Source organism: Larus michahellis, chromosome 13 (assembly GCF_964199755.1).
Source record: "Larus michahellis chromosome 13, bLarMic1.1, whole genome shotgun sequence".
Classification (NCBI taxonomy): Eukaryota; Metazoa; Chordata; class Aves; order Charadriiformes; family Laridae; genus Larus; species Larus michahellis.
In genome coordinates this window covers 6,532,235-6,558,699 of record NC_133908.1, presented here as the reverse complement: position 1 = coordinate 6,558,699, position 26,465 = coordinate 6,532,235, and the positions used below count along the sequence as shown (strand labels likewise).

Sequence of the window (26,465 nt, the reverse complement as noted above, 5' to 3'; positions counted from 1 at the left end):
TCAGTTCAGTAAAAATACAAATTCCAATTCAAGAAAAAGTTTGAATTCAATTTCACTCCAAGTGATGTCTAACCATGCAAACACTCAGTTCCTTAGGAATAAAGTGCCTTTCTCTAAGTATGCTTAAGCTATCATAATACTGATCACACTGGAGCATTTTATAATATCAAACTTTATTGCTCAAAACTAATTGTCTGAAAAATACACATGTAGTACTCAAAGACCAAACACACAGGATTATATGATTGTGCAGAAAAAAAAGCAAGCAGAGGCTCAGTGAAAAGGAGGCTTTATAGTTGTACCAATTCAGCACTGGCATCAAGCAGCTGCACCCAACACAACTCATACAGTGACCACTGTTATCTACTTGGGCAACGAGTTTCCTTTCGTGTTCTCACCGTCTCACACACCTCAGAATACTGTAACTGCTCATTTTATTTGGTTAACAACAGCATGGCTTCTTGCACTTCACACCTCTTCCCACGGCAAGTCAGGAGGCTATCGCTTCCTGGATTTTACTCCAGAACCAAAGTACAGTCTAGAGAATTAATAAGATAATCATAATGCTTTAAATACTTGGATGTTACAAATATATTTGTATAAAGCCTAACAGCATCACAGGAAAGTGGAAGTTTACATACGACAGTTAAGTTTATGCATAATAGTCTTTCCAAACTTCTGAGTACCCAACTACTTCATCAGTTTCGTTTAATAAATACTTAAGAAAAAGCTGGATGACTGGTGTTTAAATAGGTAGCATTTGACTAGTCACTGGAAGTCACAGTAAGTTTTCCATCAGTACCATAAAGATTTGAATGCACACAAATTTAATCCTTAAAGTCAATATACCACACTTTTGTCGAGAAGCACATAATATGCAAAGCAAAACTCTAATTCCCAAAGGATGGAACAGTTCTTAAAAATACACTCCATCCCCATAAAAATACCAATCCTCCTCTGGATACAGAAGGGATAAATAACAAATATAGTGACAAAAGCAGCAGTTGTTTTATGCATTCATACAATCAAGATATAAACCTTTACAGCCGATTACCTAGAAAACACACAAGAGTTACAAGACAAGTTTAGGATACATCTTGAATCACACCGTAAGTGTTCATGCAGAAGCTGAAGTTAATGCAATGATCTATCCTCTATCACAGCAGCTCGTGCTTATGTGCAAATGCAAGACTGTTACACTCCAAACAATAGTAAACATTAAAACACAAGAATACTTCACAATGAGAGAAACAGCAGTTAAGTTGTTTGTTCCAGCAGTTATTGCGCTATTTTCTGGACATCTCTCCAGTTAAAGGCTGCAGCAAGGTCTAATACCATCTTTTTGTGTTTCTTTTTGTTTAGAATGCATAATATACGTTTAGGCTTTGGTTCACAATGAAATCTCTGGATGTTTTAGTTAAGGGCAACGGTCACCTTGTGATTCTGATAGTGGCAGACTGAGGTAATACAGCAATCTCTTAAAAAGAATGGAAACAAATTTGTAAGCGAGGCATCTGTGGGTAATTCTGCAGGTGACCTGCAAATGCATTGACATTCTCGTTTCAGAAAAATAAGATCTACATGGGTGATTTGTCTTTTACAGTGCCATCCAAGTACAGATTTTTCTGCTGAAAACACATAAGCTGAAGTAAAACCTACCTAAAAGAGTAATGCATTTAGGCATAGAAGATATAAGCCCTGTCTTTATGAAAAGGAAACACAAAAAAAAAAAACACACAATAACAAGAGAGACAAACAGTAATCACTGCTTGTCACTACTGCACCAATTTTAGATACCCTTGAAAAGATGGAGATTTATTAAAGCTATACAAAAAAAGCAGAGGCAGTGTTTTTTTGTTTTTCTTTTCTTTAGATAGGCCACTTCTTTAAGTAATATTTATGTATAGTCTTCCAACTACCCGTATCCTGTCATTACAGGATTACAACTCATGGAACTGAAAAGCTAAATATCATAATAAAAAAAAAAAAAAAAAATCGGTGAATTCATATTTGCAGAGACCTCTGAGCGTATCACTCAAACACAGAAACAGGTAAGACTCCAAGACTCCTCTTGTTTAAGCTCAAACATTATATGCGACACATTAGTTTGAGATATCAATTAATCCCCAAGTATTTCCAAAATAATGGGCAAAATTAAAAGGTGGTCTTACAATACTGATGCCAATATTGTTAAAATCCAGTAGGCACTAAATTCATTATACTGCAGCACTCTATGTGTAACATGGTAAAAAAAAATAAAAAACATAACAAAAAGGCCCAAAATCAAACCAACCGCCCCCCGCAAGCCCTCAGCTCTTGGCCCAGGAAGGCACCAGGAGCTGCAGCAGCGACAAGGAGTCGAGCTCTCCCTCCTGCAGGAGCCAGGGTGCACAAAGCCCCACCACTCCGGTGCGTGCTCCCTTCTGCAAGAGCCGACTGAAGGACCCGTGGAAACGGTTCCACAAGAAGACTGACTGCAACCGCCCAGCACGGAACCAGACCCACAAAGCAGCGCTTTCACTACAGCCAGAACTTTTTCTTCTGTGCTTAGTTTCATAAAGCCTCAGATGACATGGTGAGTACTGCCTCTGTTCTAAGATTGTATTTTATAATAGTTGCATATTTGTGATTTGCTTGTTTATCAGTATAACCTGTTATGGTCTCATTCTACTTATTACTCTATGTCATATTCCAAATCTACATTCTAATTTTCCTTGCAGAAGTTACACTTTTTCTTTAAAAGCTAAAAATGTAATTAAAAAAGTAAAACCAAAAACTCCTTAAAAAACCTAAATTGCTGCAGTTATTTCAGATTTCTCAGAGCTGTGTTGTTTTTGTTTGTTTTTAAAATTCTTCATGTATATGGTGCAAATTAAGACTTAATTGATCAAGTCAGATGCATTCTGACTCCGAACAAGTGAGAAATTGTTTTATTGCTGGGAGAAGGGAGTGGAAGGTCTTTAAACACCTCACTGGCAAAATATTTTTAGACTGTCAACCATCATCAGCTGCGTTTTGGCTCCAAACTTTGAAAACAGCCTTTCAAATTACAGTTTTTATTTTAATCAAATAAATAGGGCCATATTTTTCCCCTTTCTAATGATCTGTAAACTAACATAGGCTCTTTTCAATTAAAATAAACCCCAATAATTTTGGATATCCAGCCTGTTACTCTTAACACTACCAGGTATACTTGTTCTTTTCAAGTAATAGAAAAATCTGCATACTGTGATCTCGAAAAACTAAGCCTGGCAGTAGACAAAAAAAACCGAACAAAAGAAACAGCATTACTGGCCTAATCCTATGGCATTAGGAACGTTGCTCATCACTTTCACGTATTTGTCACCAAAGTGTCTTATCAGTGCATATTATTATGTGCTGAAATGCAACAAAACTCTTCACAAAAATAGTTTTAGGCATGTTCATACAAGAAGATGTACATAGATTTCTTTTATATATACATATATATGAATGTGTATATATATAATATCAGCTTCAACCTGTACATAGATATTCTGAATTTCATCCTTAAAACACATCCATCTTAAACAACATGGATGGCTTTCCAGGAAAAAGTGCTTGATTGAGTTTATCCTGTGTGAACATGCCTGTCCTCTGTGCATTTGCCCAAGTAGAGATCTTTATGATCAATCCTTTAAATGTACATATCTCAGAGGTATTAAAAAAAAAGAAAAGAAAAAGAAAGTAGGAAAAAGTAATATTGCCCTGATGATGCAAAAAGAACAATGCATAAGTGAAGCAGCTTGGATTTTAAAAGTTATCTTGCATACTGCAGCAAACATCTTTAAATAATTGTTGAAAATCTAGTTCTTCCATTTGTGTTATTGCTCCCCACTTGTAAGTTTTCTCATTACACATCAACGGTACACAGAGGTTCACTGCCGGGTTGAGCCGATTCCACTATTGTCATCTTGGGTTTCTTTCGTGTTTCCTCCTAAAGAACATGAAACAAACTCCACCACACAGTCATAAAGAGACTATAACACCACCACACCATTTTAAAATTTTGAACAACTTTGGCCAAATTGATGTGTCAATCTTTGTGAAAGGCTAACTTGTCTTAATGTTCAGAATAAGTTTACCAAAGTAGGTAAAATTAAGTTATAAGCCCACTTAAAAGAGAGGATGAAAATCTCTAGAAGTACAGTCTATTCCCGCCCCCCCCCCAAATATCAAGTTTGCAAAAATTCTAATAATTGGCATTTCTGACCCATGGCATTCTTCCTGTTTATAAACACAAAAGAGCATATACTCACTCTTTCTTGGGCCAGTTTTTTCATTTCTTCCTGTAACTTGTTCAGGATGTGCAGATTTGGCTTGTTCTTTTTGGCATACTGCTGAAGTTCTATCACACTTTTATCAGAGGTTTCCTATTTGACAGAACAACAAGCAACAACAGATGAGCTTTTATTTATAAAAAAATAAAATACGTGGAGCAGAAGTTGCAGATAGTTGTACTTCCTTAAGTAATAACATATATTTACATGAGTTGGTTAAATATTAAAGAGGTTATTTAACTTCAACCTATAAGATGCAAGACGTCAACGACAGCACTCATCTTACAGCCTGGCAATAGCAAGGTACGAGAATCAATTCAGAAGAATCGAGAATTGCTCGTCAAGTGCACACTGCCTTTATCATAACTGGGAACAACACTATTATGCCAAAATAGATACCATTAAAGCTTCGTTGTAACTAAATTTAAAAAAAAAAAACAAAAACCAGAAAAATACAGAAGCAAAAATACAATCACAAGGTAAGTTACAATCAAGCAAAATCATGTTCACCTGTTTAACCATCTTGCTACTCTCTCTACCATACATACGCAAAAGAGAGCCCCAATTTTTCACATGTGGATGCAGTAGCTGTAGGATTTTCTGAGAAGCTAATTGTTTCCCCACTCTTTTATTTTTGCCTGTAAAAATAATCATGAAAATGTGTGAATACTGGCACATTACATAATTAGATGAACACCAATATTTACTTGTGTTATTCAAAACTAAGGTAACCAGAGAAGAGTAGAATAAGCGTCTAACAAGCGTATAAAGCACTGAACAAGCACCTACAGAATGGACAAACAAGAACAGGAGAAGAGGAAGCTCACCCGATCAGCGGTCACAATAAGTACTGTACTTACACCAGCCTCGCACCGTATGCTTGCCACAAGTCATGACATATTCACTCTTCTGATTTTTACCAGGAATCACTTCAAACTTTATGGATGTATCACCCATTCCATGGTTTCTTAAGCATAAAGAAAAATCAGTATCATATACTAAGTAAAATCACAAACAACTGAAGTGTTTGCAGTTATCTTTGACAGTCATTGCATTAGAATTACATATATTAATAACAAATCTTAGAACATTAATTAATAAAGAGTTCTTTTCTAGATCAGTAAGTTGACTGGAAAGGCAAGCCTGCATAAAGGACAGACAAATATATTTGTATGTCCCACAACTAAATAATCCTAATCTCAGAAGACAAGAGGCATAAACAGCAAATATGAATTAAAGGAAGATAGAGCATGAAGCAGTCTTACAGCCACAGTGTGCGCAGGAAGTGTGGCCAGCCCACCAACGTCACCGTTAGTGACAAACACTGTGGGTACCAGCAACCAAGCAAGTGGTGTGCCCTGACCCACACACTCGCACACAGCAGCGCGTGCTCCTTTTTCTGCAGCCTTACCTTTTAAGGCACTCATGGAGAATCTGATATGGAGACAAGAGTCCAGCTTTACTGGTGAGTTCATATACCCGTGAGTCCTCAATACTGATATGGTTAAAATACTACAAAGGAATTCAAAAGGGTTATTGAGCTTTTGTGCAAAGACGACCTTAATACTGTTCTTAACCCTCATTTCTCCTTTGAAACATTAAACAAATTCTGTTACTTTGTGCTTAATACTTCAAAAGTATTTCTAAAATCCATAATGAAGGTATTTACCAACTTCATTAAGATTCCCACACCTAATCATGTATTTGCAGACAAAAATTTAGATAATTCTTTTAATTCCAATTTTACATTATACAAGACGTTACAGTGTTATAAGTTCTTTATCATCCTCAGGACAAGCCTATTTTATTTTTTTTAACCAATTATGAAATTGAACTTAGCAAAATGCTGAGGTTTAATAAAAGATGACATAACAGCTATTGGAATGTTTTGTGTTTTATTTTAGAACAATGGAAAGAGTTATCTGCATTTTCTTAATAACCATTTCAATAGTGTAGCATGTACAATACAGTTTTAAGTTAAAGCAAGCGTACAAACAACTCATTCTGTCATATTTCTTAAAATGAAAGCGTTCCTTTCAGGCTGATCACTGATTTTTCCTTTACTCCTTCCTGATGGTCTGTTACATGCTGAATTGGAAGCGAACATACCACTGATGAACTAGCTGTTTAATATTTCCAATACCTGAAAACATAGCACACACTCTCCGCTTAGACAAACTTCCCCTTTGATTTTCTCAAAAGTCACTGCTTAAAGTCTGAAGTTTTAGCTGTCTGGTCTGGCAATAAGTAGCTTTCACAGCTAAGTGAAAACATCTCAGAAGCCTGGGCACTTTTAATTCTTACTTGGACTTCTAAGACAATCACACAAACACAGACAGCACCTGGCTTTGAACTTTTCAAAGCATCAACCAGAGGATTCTGGAAGCCAGAGGCAGTCTAGTGTCTTGGAACATGTCAGGTCTTCAGTACTTGACCTGGTATTCCAACAAGGGACTAGCTCTCTGCATCACAGTAAATTTTCTGATCAGTTCCAAGAGAAAAACAAGTATTTTCATTGCTATAGATCTTGCTATAAAGGAAGCGTTTCACATTTCCATCTGAGAAAACAACGTTCCAAATTTTCATTAATATTTCTGAAATTGAAGGTGTAACATTTTCAAAAATTGATTCCAACAATGACATCCTGCAAGCAAGAGTTCAGTACCTCAAGTTCTTCACTGTCTTTGGGCTTCTCCTCAGAGGTCTGTTTAACAAAGTCAGGAATAAGGATTTCCAGTGTAGCCCGAGCTGCAAAAAGTGATTAAACAGCTTGATTACATTTAGTTTAAACTGTGATTGTAAAAAAAAAAAAACAAAAAAACCACCAAAACAGGAGAATGAAGCACCCTTTAAGCAAGCCTCACATCTGCCCTAGAAATATCCACTCATACTACAGAGCAACTTCACAGAGAAGATGGGCATCTTTTTTTTGCAAGCACATTCACTTGCACTTTAAGGGGAAAAAATTCTACTTGTTCAAGTCAATAATGAAAATCTCACAACTATATAAATTAAGAAGAAACTGCTTTTTGCAAATGCCTATGGAAGAAAAAAAACAAGATAATCAAGTTTCATTTTAAAAGTGACATAGAGCCCGTAGGACCTAAAATTAGAGCTGTTATCACCCCTTAGTTGTTACAGCCGAACCCCAGTATTGTGTCACTAGGGCACTCAAAACCCAAGGAATGCACAAAAAGCACACCTGGTATTTGCCCAAATTGTAACAGAAAAATACCTTTTTTTAATGACACAATTATGGGCTGGCTTTTGGTGATTTAGCTACAATGACATATTTCACAAGTGCAGAGAGTACCACAGGTACATTATACATCTTTAAATTTGCAGAAGTTCTTTTTTCTTGATCCTTGTGCTAAAGACATTTAAATATGGAGACTGGTAAGAAGTTCTAATGTGTCAGACACACTCTCATTTAGATCTTAATTATTTGCATATTTATTAGAGACTTACACAATTAGAACTAATTAATGAAGACAAGTACTTGGGAATCAATAATCACATAGTTTAGCACAATTCTTTTTTTACCTGAAAGAGAACCAAATCAACTAAAATCCTGAGGGGTTTTTTTTGTTTTAAAGAAGGGCAAAGACTTATATTTTGCTAAAATCTACACACCAGGTGTTTATATAGCAGGTGACAGTATCAACATAAAACCCCCAACACGTTCTTATTGGTGTGATCATTAGAGACAAACACTCTTACAGCTACTCAGTATACATCAATAGTTTACATGTAAGTTAATATCTGAAATGTCTTCATGGTTTTCTATCCCAGCACACTGTTGAATTTAGGGTTGTCAGAAAAGTCTCTGCAACAGTATTTACTGCTTTCACCAAAAAGACACAATGTATACATTCTTTAACTATTAACAAAATGATTCCTACTTACTATTGCAAATATGTCATCCTCAAAGCAGAAATGAAAACAGATAAACAACTCAGCAGTTGGTATTAAGAAAGAACAAAAGTGTTACCAGCTTTATTCTTGGCAAGTTTTTTGCTGCTGGCAGTTCCTGCCCCATATGTTACTCCATCAATTATCACTGAGGCTCCGAAAGGTTCACTTGGGTTCTCTGGAAATGCAGGAGGAAAGGAAAAAAAAAAAAGCTTTTCAGAACTCCCAATGTAAAATACTCATCACAAACATGAAATACCACCACTATCAAGATTTGTTTTCTTCATTTCACCTTCAAGAGGGATGGAAATTGTTTACTCTTCAGAAAGACTAAAGAATTGCTTACTGTAATATAGCAAAAACTAACAGTTTTCCATTAACAGAGACCTACCATGTACTTCATTCTTCCAAATTAAGAACTTTTAAATTTTAAGAGATTGCTCGTGATCTTTTCCATAGATTTTGCATCACTAACACAGTGTCAATACAGGAGATACACATTCTGATATTGGAAATCCAGCTACATTATGTAATGCATATATAGGAATACCATAATTCTGAATAATTATAGATTCCACATTAAACTAAGATGCCTGACATGTAATTCCTTGGATGCTGACTGCAGGACTCAATCCTTTCAAGCCTCCTGCTGAAAAAGGTGCTATTGCTTCCTCTTCCATGAGGTACCCCACAAAAATACCCTGCCAAAAGCAAAAATGCAAGGAACATATGCTATACTGCTTTGTAAAGCAATCTCAAATGCAGCTAGATAAGGCAGTCTGGCTGGAAATTACAGGGAAAAAACACAACATTAATTCCAGTTATATTCATCATATATGTAACATCTTTAGATTCTTGATTAAACATCAAGTGCATTCCCCCACAATATTTATCTACAATAAAATTCTCCCCAAGTTTTTGCTTTTCTGAGTGCCAGCATCCTTATAGTCTTAGAACAGCCTAAGTCAGGAACTACCAGACTACCTCTCACACCACTGACACAGAATAAAATTAAAAGCTGTTTAAAACCCACAAACAGATATCCATCCAGCGTTTCCCATAAATCCCACACTAGCCATGGAACAACATAGTCTCAGTAACTCTAAGTTACTTTTAGTCCAGCAGAATGACACTTCTATTCCCGTTCTTCTAATGCCATGAGCAAAACTAGTGCAGGGCAGCCAAGGGATCAGGGCCAGCCAGCATGGGTTTAGGAAAGGGAGGTCCTGCTTAACCAACCTGATCTCTTTCTATGACCATGTGACCCACCTTCTGGACGCGGGGAAGGCTGTGGACATTGTCTGTCTGGACTTTGGTAAGGCCTTTGACACCGTCCCCCACAGCATTCTCCTGGAGAAGCTGGCGAATCATGGCATAGACAAGTGTACTCTTCACTGGGGAAGAAACTGGCTGGATGGCCGTGCCCAGAGAGTTGTGATTAATGGGGTGAAATCTTCTCGGTGTCCAGTCACCAGTGGTGTCTCTCTTCAGGGCTCAGTTTTGGGGCCAGTTTTGTTTAATATCTTTATCGATGATCTGGACGAGGGGATTGAGTGCACCCTCGGTCAGTTTGCAGATGACACCAAACTAGGTGGGAGTGTTGATCTGCTGGAGGGTAGGAAGGCTCTACAGAGGGACCTGGACAGACTGGATCGATGGGCCAAGGCCAGTTGTATGAGGTTTAATAAGGCCAAGTGCTGGGTCCTGCATTTCGGTCACAACAACCCCAAGCAACACTACAGGCTTGGGGAAGAGTGGCTGGAAAGCTGCCCGGCAGAAAAGGACCTGGGGGTGCTGGTGGACGGCCAGCTTAACATGAGCCAGCAGTGTGCCCAGGTGGCCAACAAGTGAATAATGACAGGACCAGAGGAAATGGTCCGAGGTTGCGGCAGGGGAGGTTTAGATTAGATATCAGGAAGAATTACTTTACTGAAAGAGTGGTCAGGCACTGGAACAGCCTGCCCAGGGAGGTGGTTGAGTCACCATCCCTAGAGGTATTTAAGAAACATCTAGATGTGTCACTTCAGGGCATGCTCTAGTGGCAGAGATTGTAGGGGTTTTTTTGTGTGTGTATGTTTGGACTTGATCTCAAAGGTCCTTTCCAACCATGAAGATTCTATGATTCTATAGTCAACATTTATACCAAATCAATTCCTACCAACTGCATATGAACTTTTTGCAATCAGCACCTAACCAGTAATGTCTCTACTAACGTTAATTGTAATTTATCAATGACCTTAGAGAATATTCACACAAGAGAAAACAGGCTACGTAGCCATTGCTGGTTTCCATTTGCATTTTAACATCAATTTATACATAGACAATTCTCTTAGGATGACTGGACTAAAATATGAACCCTCATAAAATAACAATCATAACGTACAGTCACTTGGATTTACATACAGCAAATGATTTCAAAACTCTACATATCTAAAAAAAATCTGCTGTATTTTTTGTTAATTGGAAGAAAACCAGAACAGAACAAAACCACAGGAATATCTCAAATTATTGCAGCTTTAGAGAGGGTACATGTGTGTCTGCAGAAATCTTTCGAGTTCTTAACCGCTTCATAATCAAAGGCCTTCAGAAAGTATTTGGGTTTAGCATCTAGCTTTTTTTTTTTTTCCAGCATTCTAGTGATTCAATAAGACAATGTGTGCCTTATAATTGGATTTTCTGGACAACAATGATAAGAAAATTAATCAAATATTAATTGTGTACAATCAGCAAAACTGTAATTGCCCGTATTTCACTGATGCATCTTTTTAGATGCAAGTGAGTTAAATCCATTTTCGCTTAGGCATAGTTTTCCAAGCGAAAAGCCACATTGTTATTTTAAGTATAATATCTCTCTTATCCTCAAGAGCCACTGTTTAAGATACAGAAAATGTTTCCTAGCTAGAATTTGACTCACAATAGACTTTCAAGACATCCCCTAGGAAAAGTGTCCATCGTTTTTTTGTTTGTTTGTTTTGGGTTTTTTGGTTTTTTTGGGGTTTTTTTTTTTGACATCCAAGCATGACATAAGCCCTTCAAAAGAACACGTGGTCAATTAAAAAACTTAACAGACTTACCACATTCAAAGAAATTGTAAACAGGGCGAACCTTTAGGACTCGTTGCATATATTCATGCAGTATGCAAACTTCAGATTTCCCATTGGGATTAATGACAAATTCTACAAAAAAAGAGAGGGGGAGGGGAAGATAGCTAAGTAGTTCCAGTCTTCAAAAGACAATTTCTACTACAAATAATAAATGACAAGCTACAAGGGGTAAGCGCCTGCTCAAATTAAACGCAGTGCTGTTGAATCAGACATGGCTAATTCAGACCTTAAAGTCCATTTTCTCTGAAAAGTTATTGAGAAATAAGTTTGAGAAATTTCTATGAACAACTGGAAATGCATTAATTATGAGCTAAATCAAATATTCTGTGTTCAATGTTTGCAGTCCCACGGTCTCTGGACCTCTACACACAGCATTTTTGGCAGCTAATATTAATTAGAATTTAATTTGCTCCTAACCACATGTTCTATCTCCCTTCTAATAATAGGCACATACACTTCAAATCCACAAGCCAGAACCACTCCATTTACATCAAACTGCTTTAATATTCTATTTTTAACTGTAGGTTTTAACCTAGATCAATCTGGGATTTGTAACCAGTCCCTAATTTGGCACCAATTAGAACTGGTATAGAAGTGAGAAGGCAGTAGCACTGAGTGATGAGGCAGGAGGGTTTTCATTAACAACCAACAGTAACAAGCAGCTGAAGGTAGTAACCAGTTACCAGGACTGCAGCCTTAAACAAAAATCCTTTCATTTAGGGATTATTCTTTTTAATAGGAAGTATCTTTGACAGTATTTTTCCTTTTCTATGTAATATGATGGATCCACAAACACAGAATTCTAGAACAAGAAGAAAGTGGACTTACTACAGTATTTTATTTTTTTCTTTTTTTCAAATCAAGCTTAGAACTGAAGTTAGTCTTTGATACAGAATATTTGAACTCCAGGTAGACGAACTAACCTTTCTTTGTAGGTGCATCTTGCACAGACAAGGTAATGAGTTTCTGATTGGCAGGCAGAATAGGCCGCTCGGATTCTGCCTGCTTCCGCTTCATTTCACGATTGAATTGCCGTCTCTCAGCCCAGGTTCTGAATTTTTTTACAGTAACTTGTTCAAAGTCAAAACGCTTTTCAAGGTAGCGTCTAAAGTCTTCCAGATCTAAGAAACACAAGCAAGTTACTCAATGCTTGCTCAGTGGTAAAGCAGACAAAGTTCACTATTTCCACTGTTTTAAATATGTTACAACTATTTTTTTAGACTAGGAGCAAAAGTAGCGGCTTTAGTTCACATACGCAAGGTTAAGATGTTATTTTATAGTAACAGAACTAATTACAAGATTTCCTGTTCCTGGGTCAAATGCAAAACATTTGTGCAAACTGGAAAACAAAACAAAAAAAAGAACATTTTATTCTGTCACTTGAGGATTTTCCTAAGCCCTAACCAGCATAATACCCAACACAATTTGTAACAAAACACTAGTAATTGTTCTACTTAATCACCTATTCACCTTCAACTTACCTGAAGCAAGGTATACAGTGAGTAACAGCGGTTATGCTATTATTCCTGAAGCCAAAACTGATTATTGCTGCCTATTTATTAAACAGCATACCGTGACACACTATATAATGATGCTCCATGAATTCCATGAATATCTGTTGGCCTCTAAACAGAATTTAATACATTCTTTTTCACATAAAGACTACTAAAAGAATACCTTCCCCACCCTCCCTTGAAGTACAGCCGCTTCTCCTTTACAGGATATTTCTGCAGACATAATCAGCAAAAATAAAGAGTAGCATCCCAAGATGTACAGAAACAGAAGCAAGCTGCTGGCATTGTTTCCTTCCACAAGGAATTCCAAATGCAAGTCACGCTTACACTTGATCACTCAGTATTTTTTTCAGTAATACAGAACAGATCCTATTTAGAGAGAGAGATAGACAGGTGAACTTCACGTAGAAAATAAGTGCTTACTGGTTTTAGTTTTGCTGGTAAATATTGGTTTTTGGTTTTTTTGTTTGTTTTTTTTTTTTTTTTTTTTAAATCTTTTGGCATGGTTTTCTGACTGAACAGGAGCCATGTAACAACAAGGACAAGTTGAACACTACAAAGGTAAGTGGTAGCCCACAACCCGTATCAGTATTCTGAGCAGCAGTAGTTTACATGGATGATACTCTCAGGTACCTAGCTGTGGTAACGGGCACATGAGCTTTTTAAATTCCTCTGTAAGTTCGGCATTGATTTTGGCATCACATCTTTAGACAGCTTTTTGTATAAAAGCTATCAGACTTGCATAAATAAGATAATGAAGCATTTTATCCCCTTGCATGAGAGCAATTACTTTTACATAACTTATTCTGCTACGCTTGTGCAAATAAGCAAATATAGTTTAACTGCACCATTTATCTTAAGAGATCATACTGAAATAGCTACAATTCAGCCAATACAGAGACTGCATAGAAAAGCCTATTTAACGAAGTCACACAAACACACTTGACAACAGCAATTTGTATGTACGCATCGAGTGAATTGATTCGTAAACTGAGGTAAGTCTACCGGATTAAACTTCCAAAGTTTTCACATTTTTGTATGTTAAATCTTTGCATGTGGATACTCAAGTCTTCAGCAAAGATTTCCACTACATGTTTCTCCTCCTGTTAAAATCAAAATTGATTCATAAAACTGGATCTATTTCTCCAGATCTCTGCATATGAAAAACTGCAGAAAGCAACAGACCACTTGATCTCAGGCAAGGTATTATTCAGTTGCCAAGTCTGGAATAAAGCATATTTATCCCAAATGCTGTTACCCAAATGCTGTTACCCCAACTCTAACCAAGAAAAGACTCCACTTTCCATACATACCTACAGATTCATCTTTACATACTTCAACTTTGGCCTTAACTTGCCCTAAGGCTCCTTGTGCTGCATCTCCCCCTGAGGGGTCTTTGTCATCTAAAGGCCCAGAATCAGCAGCAGTAGAGTCTGGTTCTTCTGTTTGGCAGTCCAGTTCTGATGATTTATCTAGGTGCTTTACAGGTGATACTTCCCCATTTGGGGTTATATCATTGTTTTGTTCCCTTTCCTCATTTTCCTTCATTTTTTTGTAATGCAAGCAGGGAATGCTACTGAGGGGAGGATCATGTTTCTGCAAATATAAAATATAGAAGGTTTCAGTACCTCAAGGTCACGAAAAGCAAAACTCAAAACCAAAACATGTAAATAAGATGGAAGTTACTTTTATTTAGTCCAGGCTCAAGTGTCTCTCTGCTCAGCAATCTTATTCTACTCGAGATCTGAATACGTCCACTCCTACGGTACCTTGACACTGTATAACATTGACACTACCCTTCAAAGTGTGTTTGCTGCTTTAGATCGCAGTTATATTCTGTTCAATTACAGACAAATACTACATGCTTTCACAAAATTCGCTGAGCTCTCTTGGGGTTTAAGCCCATGATTAAATTTCCCAAAAATCCGATTTCTGCAGATTCCTTGGATTCATGTACATCACATGCTTACTTCTGTAGATGTGGACCATAAACCACAGCTCAGGCTAGTTTACAGCTAAAACTAAATTATCTAAATACATTTCATGGTGGAATAAAACCAACATTTGGCAGCCATATGCTAGAACAACAAGGGCACCAAACAAGACCATCTCATTCACTTTAACTATCCAAACTCATTGCAAAAGTGGAAAAACAAACCATGATAAGAAAAATCATATATTTTCAGAAAAAGGAGTTTATTTTGCAAGCACTTCAAATCTAACACTGGAAAGAAGCCTGCTACAATAGAAAAATAGTCAACTGTTTGCAGGAACATATCTAATTTTTAGATCTCAGTAAGTATTTAAATAACTGACAGCTCTCACCCTTATGCTTCCTGTTCCCAAGAAGTAAGGTCTAGACCAGGTAACAACTCTAGATTCTCTGTGCAGATATACAGGAATGCCCGAGTTATGGAATGTCATGATCCATCCATCTGGCAAAGGTTCTGTGGGAGGGCGGCCACGACCTTTAAAGCAAAGAATCTCTTTAAACTTGGATAGACTGCTCACAAGAAAAAGAACCAACGTTTTTATTTTGATTGTTTTTCTGTCTCAAAAGATAAAATAACACTGAAACAAGACTAAAAATTTTGTAGAAAGATTTTGTTTTGCTTTAATCAAAACGCATATGCTTCTAACCCACATTAAATCCTGCAAAATTACAGATTCCATTATGTTTTCAACTGAAAAGCAGTAGTAGCCCGAATTTTTATAGGGACTGATCTGTTCATTTCAGCAGTGAATTTTCTGTTCTGTTTATTTCAGAATACAATGAAGGTGTAAAATACTCCTCTAGAGCATGTTCAAATTTTAATTATAATTCAGACTATTTTCGGTTACATTCTTCTGGATTGGTTCATATTCTCAGTTCTTCTTTATTAGTAATTTGAAACATTTACACAATGAAACTTGATAAATAAAGTGACTTTCCTAATGATTTTTTTTTAACCCAGGATTGCATGCATGAAGACTTCACATAGAGCAATTTCAACAACAGAAGTTATACAACTAAAGTAGGAAGACGTTCACAGTGACCACAGTCTCCAGGAGTTTCGCGGTATTGAAGATGAAAGAACAGATCATCTTTGTTCACTGCCCCACCACCGAAGTAACATTCTTCACAATTTTTCCACAAATCCACACACTAAAATACATTCCCATTACATACAACAGAGGAAGATCAAGAGCACTTCTCCCCAGAAAATCAACTTTGTTCTTGAGGAACATGAAAATTCATATCCGATAGTAAGAAACCTTCAAATACAATTCTGTAACATATTAACTATTTCACAAGAATTGCTTTCCTAAACTTCACTTGCTGATATACTTTTGTCCTACAGACATAAGCCATACAAAAAGAAGAAATCATAGATATTTGATGAACATTAAACTTACTTTTAAGTACAGTTTTAATTTTGGTCATCATTGGCTGCACACTTGTTTCTCCATCAGACTGGTGATCGCTTTCACCACCATATTTCTCATTTTCTAGTCTCCTTGTTTTAGGTGCTCGAAGACCTTCTTCCAGGAGAGCATCCACATCATTATCAAAGTCATCCTGAAAGAGACTTCATCAGACACCATCCTTCTGAGTCTACTAATCTCCCTTTCCCCTTGCAAAGAAAAAGTATACATTTTCTCTATGTACTTCCATAAAGAGAAAAACTAGAAATTTCCAATGATCCCAGTAAAAAATACTGAAAAATAAGAAAATAAGTTTTCATAAGTGAGAACTGATATTTTTCATGATAAAGTGAGCTGCAATTCTATAAGAAGACTTTTAGATGTTATTTTTAAACAAGACTATAGAAGCTGACACACAACTCAGAAGTTTGACCAACATAGTTTATGAAAGGTTTCAGCCAATGTTCTGTCTCTAAAAACTCTGTATTTTTACTCAAGTACTGCACATTTGTAGAAGAGACTTTTTCAGTGAACATCTTTACATATTTTTTTCTAGCCACTTGGAAACCTCTTGCCCACCAAAACTCTGTGGATTTACTTACCTCATATGAGTAATTCAAGGTTTCTTCATCCACTTTATCTCTTTGAACGATTGCTTTAGATGTGAACCCTCCTCCTTCTTCATCTATTTCCATCAAATTGTCGGTAAAATCTTCCAGCTCATCCAGAACTGCATATTCCACTCTCTTTTCCTGATCAATATCATTTTCATCATCCTTCTTGTCATCATTTTCACCCCCTATTCCTACAGCTTTACCATTACTACCACCAAAAGGACAAACATGCAAATCCCCATTTACATTATTAATACCAAAATCTGTATCTGCCTTATAATCCTGCTCAACTCCAGTGTACAGAACTTTCCTATCTTTGCTTTTGCAGCTTTCTGTAAAGCTAACACTAATCTTTACATCTTTAAGTAACTTAAGATCTGGGGTGAACTTGCGAACTGAAGGTGCATGACGAGCAGTTCTTGGGCTTTGGTCACTATTGTTAGGGTCTATTATAAGACGACTTTTGTAGCAGGCAGATCCCTTTGTGAGAAGCTGTGTTCTGCAGATACTGTGCGTGTCCCCAGCAGGGGTATCTGACTGTCCATCACCACCAGAGCCAACGTCCATTACCTCTGCGTCACTGGACGTTTGCAGGGGAGGTGGTGGAGGCTGTTCATTAGGCGGCAGAGGTGGGGGACAAGTATGATTCTCCACATTCATTTCTCTTGCAGGTTCTTTAGGGAGGGGTGGTACATTTTCATATTTTTCCATTTTTAAAACTACTGTTTTTAAAAAACAATGCTTTAATAAATGTTTATATCTATATTCCTAACATGCATAAGTCCATCAAGATTGGTTTATCATGTTCTATTCAATATGCAACACTGATGATTCAGTTAAGCTGACTACATTGTTCTTTTCATTAATGTAGACAGCTTTCAGAATCACTGTCTCAATTATTGGAAATCACAATGCATTCAGCTTAAATAGCTGAAGACTAAGACTGCATCTTCATTGGACACGCAGGTCTCCCTTTCTTCTTTCAACCTACAAGAAGAAAAAAAAAAAAAGAGATCTTTGTCACAGGAAAAAAAAAAACCAACAGAGATAGCATCCCAGGCAAAAAGAAAAAACATCACTCCTTCCAACATAAACTTCCAGTAGGAGTGACATTTTTATAGTGAGAGAAGCAGGATGTCTTGATACCCTTTTGAATGAGGCTGAAGTTAGATTGGTTTTATTGCTTGATCTGTACACTAGCACAAGAATTTGTTAACATGTACTTGCCTGGATGATTTGTTGACTCTCTCTGCTTGGTTAGCAAGAAGGGCATTAAGGGCATTTGTAGGGACCAGACTAAAAACTGTACATCTTGGGGGGATTCTTCTATGATTTAGAACAACCTGGTATTCAAGCCATACTTACCCGCACAGCAGGAAGGATAATTAGGTTATGGTTAAAGACAATCTGCAACACCAACAAGATTTTAACAACTATGGTCTTATAGTTTCTTGAAAGTTTAAGTTATTAGATATTTTTGAATTCTCAGAGGAAGTTTTAACAGGAAATGTCATAATTTACTAAGAACTCACATCAAATGACTCTCTAGACGTTTGATCTTATACTCCATACTATTATGGGACTACGTATTTGTTATGTCTGAAGAATTCAGGTCTAGATACGTAGCAATAAAGCTCACATTAATTCTGGAAGGCATTTACAAACCAATATTTTATTTAGTTAATTTAACCTGGCAAAAATATGCAATTGCTATAGGAAATTTTACAGGAGGTGACTGGTGTGTGGTTTGTGTTTGTTGGTTTTGGTTTTTTGTTTGGTTTTTTTTTCCCCCCGTTTTTTACATTAAAAGGGTTCTTTCTACCATGTCTGTGATGGTTCCTTCAATTATACTTTCATCATCTGTGCAGGACTATACACACCTGGGGAAAGGAAGCATAATTTCTTACCTGCTATTTTGGTTTCTCCAAGTCCCTCCATACCACCCCAAACTGGGCTTAGATCTTCCTACTAGCTAGAAATAAAGCAGTGTTACTCTGCCTGAGACAGACAGCTGGCTGAATTTTCTCTGTTCAAAGTATTTCCCGGCAGTAGGGAAAGCCTACTCAAGTATTCTAGAAAGGTAAGCTCCGAGTCCTTAGTATCGCTGTGTAACATTTGAAGGCAACAGGGCAGAACACCTGGGTTGTCTTGAGGGACTTAGAGAAGCCAAATGTAATTCTCTAATATATCTCTACACCAGCCCAGACAGAACAAACCAACAGCAATGTGCAAACACCAACCGAGGCAAGGCAGGAAGCTGGGAAACAGGAGGCATAATGGGAGCAATTAAAATTCAACAGCATACAGAAGCTACCTACCTGGGAGCTGGAAGAAAGCAAAATATACAACAGAGCAAACTCTTGTTTTAGTGATGTGGCAATAAAGTTTTTCTGGGGCAGCAGAGTAGTTCATATTTTGTGGGTTTTTGTTTGGCTTTTTTTTAAATATTCAAAACTGACACATCACATTCAAGACACTGAGCTTGACATGCATTGGAGTATTACCAAGGAAAAATACTCCACTTTAATAAAAGCTCTAAAATAATCCCATCTTCTCTGATACAAGCATAGTATCTTCCAGAATGAAAAACAGCTCATCCACCAATAGAACCGCTTGTTTTACACATTTAAATCCATTCCATCCTACAAGATGATCATACAATCACCTGAGCAGTGATCAATTCCTTCTTCTTTCAACAGGTTCCGAAACACCTAGTGTTATACAGAATACCCCTCGAAATACTGTCTAATAACCTTCCCCCTTTCTCATCTTCAGATTAAAGAAATACGAAACGGTGAATGACAAATTATTAGGTTCACAATAAATCATTAGTGTCTTCATTGTTAATACAGAACAAAATAATCAAAAGTCATAGTATAAATTCAGTAACTCCTGGAAACCAAATGCTTAAGTAATCTAATTTTTCCACTTTAAGGGTCTTCAGAAGGCTCTTTAAAAGAGCCAACAGACCTATTTTACACAGAAACGAAAAACTGAAATTGGTATAGTAGAATTTGAAAGAGCACTACCTTCCCACATGATTGAGGAGCTACCTGGTCCAACTAGAAAGACTATTTTTGACAAGTCATAAGATATGATCGTCAATGCAGTTTCCACATCCCCAAGTTGTGTCCTGCTCCTACGCTTAAGAGTGTTTTAACACCACCAATGTCAAAACACAAGAAATTAATACTACCAGCCTAGTTTTGGCAGTTTGCTGATACTGCACCTCCGCTCTTTGTGGAAAAGATGTCTTCATTATATTCAAGCACTATTAACAATGAAATTCTTGTTGGCCTTGGAATAATGAATAGCATACCAAATCACTGCCAGGGATTGTCTACTAATCAGTACACGTACTGTGGCCAGAAAAAGTACCAAGATGAGTTTAAACTAGCTTCTGCATTTCTAGCCATAAACCTGCCACATCCCTAGGGTAAGATAACAGAGTTTGGCAGCTCCACAGTTACACTGGTCTACAATACCTTCCTATAAGCTACAAAAAGCCAGGGAAAAGTAGAGTACCACAAGTCCAATTCCCATCTACTTTCTTGCCAACCAGTGTTACAATATGCCCTTTATGTCAGGGTCTAGAAAAAACCAAAACCCACACAGAGCCAATAAAGACTTTTCCCTTAGATATCAGGTATTTTAAAAACAAAGACAGAGGGATGAAACTTAAAAGGATAAATTAGATGAGCCTGTAGGTTAAAATCATCCAAACAGACCTTAGATCAAGGAAATCGAACAACCATGGATTTTTTTTTATACATATTATACATAAAACCAGACTTGGCATACTAGGTTATGTAATATTAGAATATAAAATAAGTTAGTCTGCCTATTGTCATGCTTAACTAACTTGCCCTGAAAGAACAGATTTTATTCTCCAGGGCTCCACCAAGTTCCATCAACAGTTTCCATAAGGATTCCTCAAAAAGATATGAACACCACTGACAGCTGGAACAGCCAGTACAAAACAGCAAAGGAACTCTGGATGAACTGCTGGAAACACCAATGCAAAGCTCGTGTTCTGCAGATTACCAATACATGGTAATTTCACATTTTTAATTGCTCACTCATATTTTGAAAGCATTTCATGTCACAAAGTAAACTCAGAGAAACAGATAGATGGTAGACATCTAAGTGTAATGTAGCAAACTGCACAGGCCCAACTAAAAGCAATGTCTTGGCTTGGTTGTCTTATACATGTTCTGTGAAGGCAGAAAGAAAAAAAACAAACACACACTTCTTTGTTTAATAAGCACCACTGCCCATTCCTGCAATCAGAACAGAGAGATGGGGGTGGTGGGGCGGAAGTACACAGAGAAAAGCATATCTCTCTTCAAGACAGGAGAAAGACAGAATCCTAAAATTTGCAACCAGCACTGCCCAAACTCAAAGAGGAAATCCCTTCACTGTACAGCACGCTGGCAGTTTTACAAGCGAGTTCAATAAAGAACATAACTTCTTCATGAATACCTGTAGCTGCAATCAGAAACAAGGAACAGCATACCACAGATTCTCTCTTCAAAAGTCACTTTTTAAAAGCAACTGGATTCCTTGTCAGAAACTGCTTACTACACGTTCAGTGAATCCCAAAAGAAAGAGTGGCTCAGAGCAAACTCTCCATGTTTCTATCCAAATAGAGTGTCTTCCTCATCCTCCGGCTCCAAATGAAATTCTGCTCTGCAGAGCTGCAAGAGGCATTGATCATGCTTAAAGACCCGCTCAGCTTTAACTCTTATCAAAGTGATTACTGGCTCATAATCATTTACCATCTTTTTATTATACCTATTGTATCTTTTTGATACATACAGGCCTCAAAATAGCTAACCCTATTTATTATCAACCACTAAAAAACCCCCAAAACCAAGGGGACAGAATTTGTTTAAACCAGGACAGGAAGTCTCAAAAGAAAAATACTCTGTAAGTTTACTACATACAAGAACTTGTTTCTCTCATTATCAGCTTTAGACTAGAAAGATTCTGAAGGAAACAACACTTTAAGTCATGAAGGCAGTCTAAGAAAAGGTAGTCATGGGTTAACCATAACATTATCAGTGGCAAATACAGACAAGGCTAAAGAACTTATGTACTTTATAAGATTTCATCCCATTTCAGAACAAGCAGAGTACTTAATTTTGGAAAGGCACCCTCAGAAATGTCAAAGCCATCGCTGCTTTTACAGCTTGACCAGTTTTCTGTGAGGGTTTAGACTGTTTCAATTAATTGTGTAAAACAGGAAACCATTTTTTGAAAATCTGCAAATCAGAGCCTAGGAAGAAGAAAAAAATATTCTTATTTTCACATCACAAATAGTTTCTTACTTGTAAAGAAAAACAACAGGCATAAGAAACCAAATTCCCCTCATTCTCTAAAAAAGCAAAATAATCCTGGTAATCAGAAGGTCCTGCCCAGAAGAACTAGTGACCTAACTGTTCATCCAGAATTAAAAATAGGAACCCTTAAGTTTAGTTACCTAAACAGAAGGGAAAAGATGTATGCTTACAAAAGAAAAATTAGAGATCTAACTCCCAATATCTGCAACTCACAACCTAAGGGAGTAAAGAAATTGAATGGGTTCACCCAGCAAGCCCTCAATCCCAGTTTATGAGGGAGGGATTGATGCCTGAATGCTGGGGGTCCCACCCTCTCAGTGGGCAAACGGACTTTATAGATAAACCAAAAGCCTAAGAAAAAGAGGTGCAAAGAGAGACTTCTACTTTTCCAGCCAAAAAAAGGTGAAGAAAGGTAGAAGAATAAACCTTTTCAATACTGAACAAGATAATTTAAAGGAAGGTGTAAGCATACTTCACTTTTAATAGAAGGAACATATGAAAAAGAATCCTGAGAGTTACGGACAGACACACCACCTTATCTTCACCATCACAACGTACCAGAACCGGAAAAAGTGAATGGCCATCCCACACGCTGATGAAGGGCTGCCTTTTCTTCCTAACTTTGCAGAGGAGGAGACACACGGTCTTCTCCCCTGTACAAACGGGTGTGTCTAGCAGAAAACCTCCCTCTCACCCTCCCTTTACCCTAAGACACACACACGTACTGTGAGACACGATGCGGGTAGAAACTGGCGCCAGAGGTGATGCTCCCCATCACCCCACTGACAAGGAGGTGCGCTGCAGGGTAGAAAGACATGGCGTTTCCTTTCCTTCTACTACCCTGAAATGCAGTTCACGGCGGGAGCGAGAAGGGAGGCGGCTGGGGGCGGGCGGGAAAGAAAACAAACCACCCTCACCCCCCCAAAAAAAAACTCTAAACAGAACAAAACACCACCTCTGAGGGAAGGACGCTCCAGCCGGGGGCAAAGGAGAAGCCTCACGGCAACCTCCACCGGGAAGGGAGCCCCCCCCACCCGCTGGAGCGACAGGCTGGCGCTGCATTCGCCTCCGCTGCTCGGGGAAAGGCTCCTCAGGGCTCCCGAAGGAGCAGCGGCCGCACAGTACCGGCGGCGAGGAGCGCGGCAGGCCGAACGGCCCCCGCAGGCGCCGCGGCCTGTGGGGACGGAGGGGTTACTGCCCGCGCGGCGGCGCAAGGCCCACCCGTGCACACCCTCCCCGTCGCCCCACGGCGCCAGCACCCACCTGAGCCATCCCCGGTGTCCCTGCCGCTCCTCCGCGAGTGGGGGGTGGAGGGGGCGGAAAGCAAACACAACCACTTCACAAAAACCACCCCCAACTCCGCGCCGCTGCCGCCATCTTTAAACGCCTGCTCCGAGCCGCTCCGGTCTCCGCAGGCGGGACTCCGCCCTCGCCGAGCCAATTGCCTTCCCAGTCGCTTCTGTCACGAATTTGAAATCTCCGTAGCCATTGGTGGACTCCCTGGCATGTTAACCCGCTCTGCCAATAGCGACGCGAAAGGCATACGCCCTCACAGTAGCAGGCCAATGAGAGGGAGGCGGAGGCGGGACTTAGCGGCGGGAGGGCGCGGCCGGCCGTGACGGGGCCGGGCTCCTTTGTCTGGTGCCGGGGGAAGCCGCGGTGGCGGGCGGCCGCGGGGAGGCCCCGAGCTGGTCACCGCCCCAGCCGGTGGGAGGAGTCCTTGGCAGCAAGGAACGGTGCTGAAGGAGGTCGTTAAAGGCGGCCGCTGAGGGGAGTCGGGAGGGCGCAGGCTGAGGGAGCGGGCAGGGCCGCCCCGCTGTCGCTGAGGGCGCGGCGCCTGCGGAAAGGGCCGCTCAGGGCTTTCGCCCCTACGCGTGTCTTTAGCTAGCTGAAGAAAAGATGCCATGTTTTCCTACAAACGCTGCTATGTATCTTTAAGCAGCACAACTGCAGCGTTACCCTTTCAAACTGTATTTTACTTACAAAGGATAAATCAAAGTAGGCCCATATTTCATGCCATATGTACCAAGCAGTTCACAGAATAAGCCCCAAATCTGACTGTAGTGTTTAGACAATTCCTAAATAATTACAGGAAACATCTTACACAATTTATGTGAAGTTACTTCTAAAGGGTTAATGAACATTTACTGTTCTAATTTGCTCTAATACTTTATAATTTGCTTTTCCCCTGGAATAGAGAACTATAGTAGCTTTTATTGATACACTTAATACACTTAAATTACAGGGTTCCTTCTCTTGTCTGTCATTATTGTACTGATTTGAAATCAACATAGAATCATAGAATCATCTAGGTTGGAAGGGACCTTTCAGATCATTGAGTCCAACCATCCACCTACACTGACAAAACCATCACTAACCCATGTCCTGCAGCACCACGTCTGTCCGGCTTTTAAACACCTCAAGGGATGTGATTCCATCACTTCCCTGGGCAGCCTGTTCCAATGCTTGACAATCCTTTTGGTAAAGAAATTTTTCCTAATATCCAATCTAACCCTCTCCTGGTGCAACTTGAGGCCATTTTCCCTTGTTCTATTGCCTGTTACTTGGGAGAAGAGACCAACCCCCACCTCTCTACACCCTCCTTTGAGGCAGTTGTAGAGAGCGAGGAGGTCTCCCCTCAGCCTCCTTTTCTCCAGGCTGAACAACCCCCATTCCATCAGCCGCTCCTCATAACACTTGTGCTCCAGACCCCTCACCAGCTCCGTTGCCCTTCTCTGGACATGCTCCAGCACCTCAATGCCTTTCTTGTGGTGAGGGGCTGGACACAGCACTCGAGGTGGGGCCTCACCAGTGCTGAGTACAGGGGGACCATCACTGCCCCAATCTGGCTGGCCACACTATCCTGATACAGGCCAGGATGCTGTTGGCCTTCTTGGCCACCTGGGCACACTGCTGGCTTATATTCAGTCGGCAGCTGACCAACACCGCCAGGTCCTTTTCCTCCGAGCAGTTTTCCACCTACTCTTCCCCAAGCCTGTAGCATTCATGGGGTTGTTGTGACCCAGGACCCAGCACTTGGCCTTGTAGAACCTCACCCCATTGGCCTCGGCCCATCGCTCCAGCCTGTCCGGGTCCCTCTGTAGAGCCTTCCTACCCTCAAGCAGGTCGACACTCCCACCTAACTTGGTGTCATCTGCAAACTTACATCAGACACAAAATATTATCATAATACATCAGTGGTTTAATCACCCACAGTATAATAGCATTTAACTATGATAAATGTTTTTGTTTGCTTCCATATGCAATTTCAGGACATGAGAATCTGTTTTCTGATATTTCATTCATCTCAGGTCTTTGAGGTCCCCAAATACTGTTATGAAAGATAACTAATATTTTAAAATAATATTTTTAAGACCTCTGTTAGGCTTTTCATCTTCGTGTTTGACTGGATCAACATATCTAATGATATGGCGGTAATTCGTATGGACACAGTGTCATGGTACTGTATCAACACATAATGATAAGGTTACGGAAATTTGTTTGCATCTTTGCAAGCTGCCCTCAAAAACTTAAAGCAGTTTCTAATTTTTAATTCCTCATAACATGCTTCTGCACTTAAGCCATTATTTCAGAGTGTTTTTAAATTATGACTGCTTTTGTTAATTTTAAAACAAACCACTTCAGCAGGCATATTTAATAAGTGTACACTGTTTGCAAAACAGCCGTTTACATCATGCTTCAACCTTCAAAGCTGAGGGGGGAAAAATCTCATTATTAAGTACAGAATTTGAATTGATGTTGGCATTTGCTGTAAACTAGCTGTGTCACGTCACCTCATAAATTGCTAACGCTGTGACAGGAGAAGATTGTCCCTTTCAAAGGATATACGAAAATGCAAGCATCATGACTCATTTGCATCCAATTTACATGCCTGTATAACTGAAGTATTGCACTGAAAGTACCACACTCTGCAGAAACTAGGTTAATTTTTTACATGTACATAAACAAAACCATTTCAGTTAGGATCAGAAGAGGCACAAACACAGATTTTTGTGCAGAGTTGGAAGAATTAAAGTGCCTGCAGTGCTTTGAAAGAGAAAAAAATAAGCAGTATATTAATTTTTCCATTGTGCATTTGTTTTCAGAGAATCATAGTACTATGACTTATAGCAATGATGCAACAGCTGATTCTTTGAGACACTGACACTACAGGGAAATATACTTCTAACTTTTCATAAACAAAAGAATAACAATCCAGTAGCAAAACAATAGTTTTAGCAAAAAAAATGTTAAAATCTTGTTTAAATTTTTAACC

At 38.8% G+C, this 26,465-nt stretch overlaps 1 protein-coding gene across 1 annotated transcript; it reads right to left on the bottom strand.

Moving 5' to 3' along the window:
- Positions 1 to 153: 153 nt before the first annotated feature.
- DGCR8 (DGCR8 microprocessor complex subunit) lies at positions 154 to 23,611 on the bottom strand. The gene is made up of 14 exons (XM_074606954.1): positions 23,453 to 23,611; positions 16,836 to 17,834; positions 16,225 to 16,387; positions 15,154 to 15,296; positions 14,142 to 14,424; positions 12,238 to 12,435; positions 11,285 to 11,386; positions 8,290 to 8,388; positions 6,964 to 7,046; positions 5,710 to 5,810; positions 5,159 to 5,265; positions 4,809 to 4,936; positions 4,278 to 4,391; positions 154 to 3,955 (listed from the first exon to the last, which is right to left on the bottom strand). The coding sequence occupies exons 2-14, from the start codon at positions 17,556 to 17,558 to the stop codon at positions 3,872 to 3,874; spliced, it is 2,328 nt and encodes a 775-aa protein (XP_074463055.1). The 5' UTR covers positions 17,559 to 17,834; positions 23,453 to 23,611; the 3' UTR covers positions 154 to 3,871.
- Between the last annotated feature and the right edge of the window lie 2,854 nt (positions 23,612 to 26,465).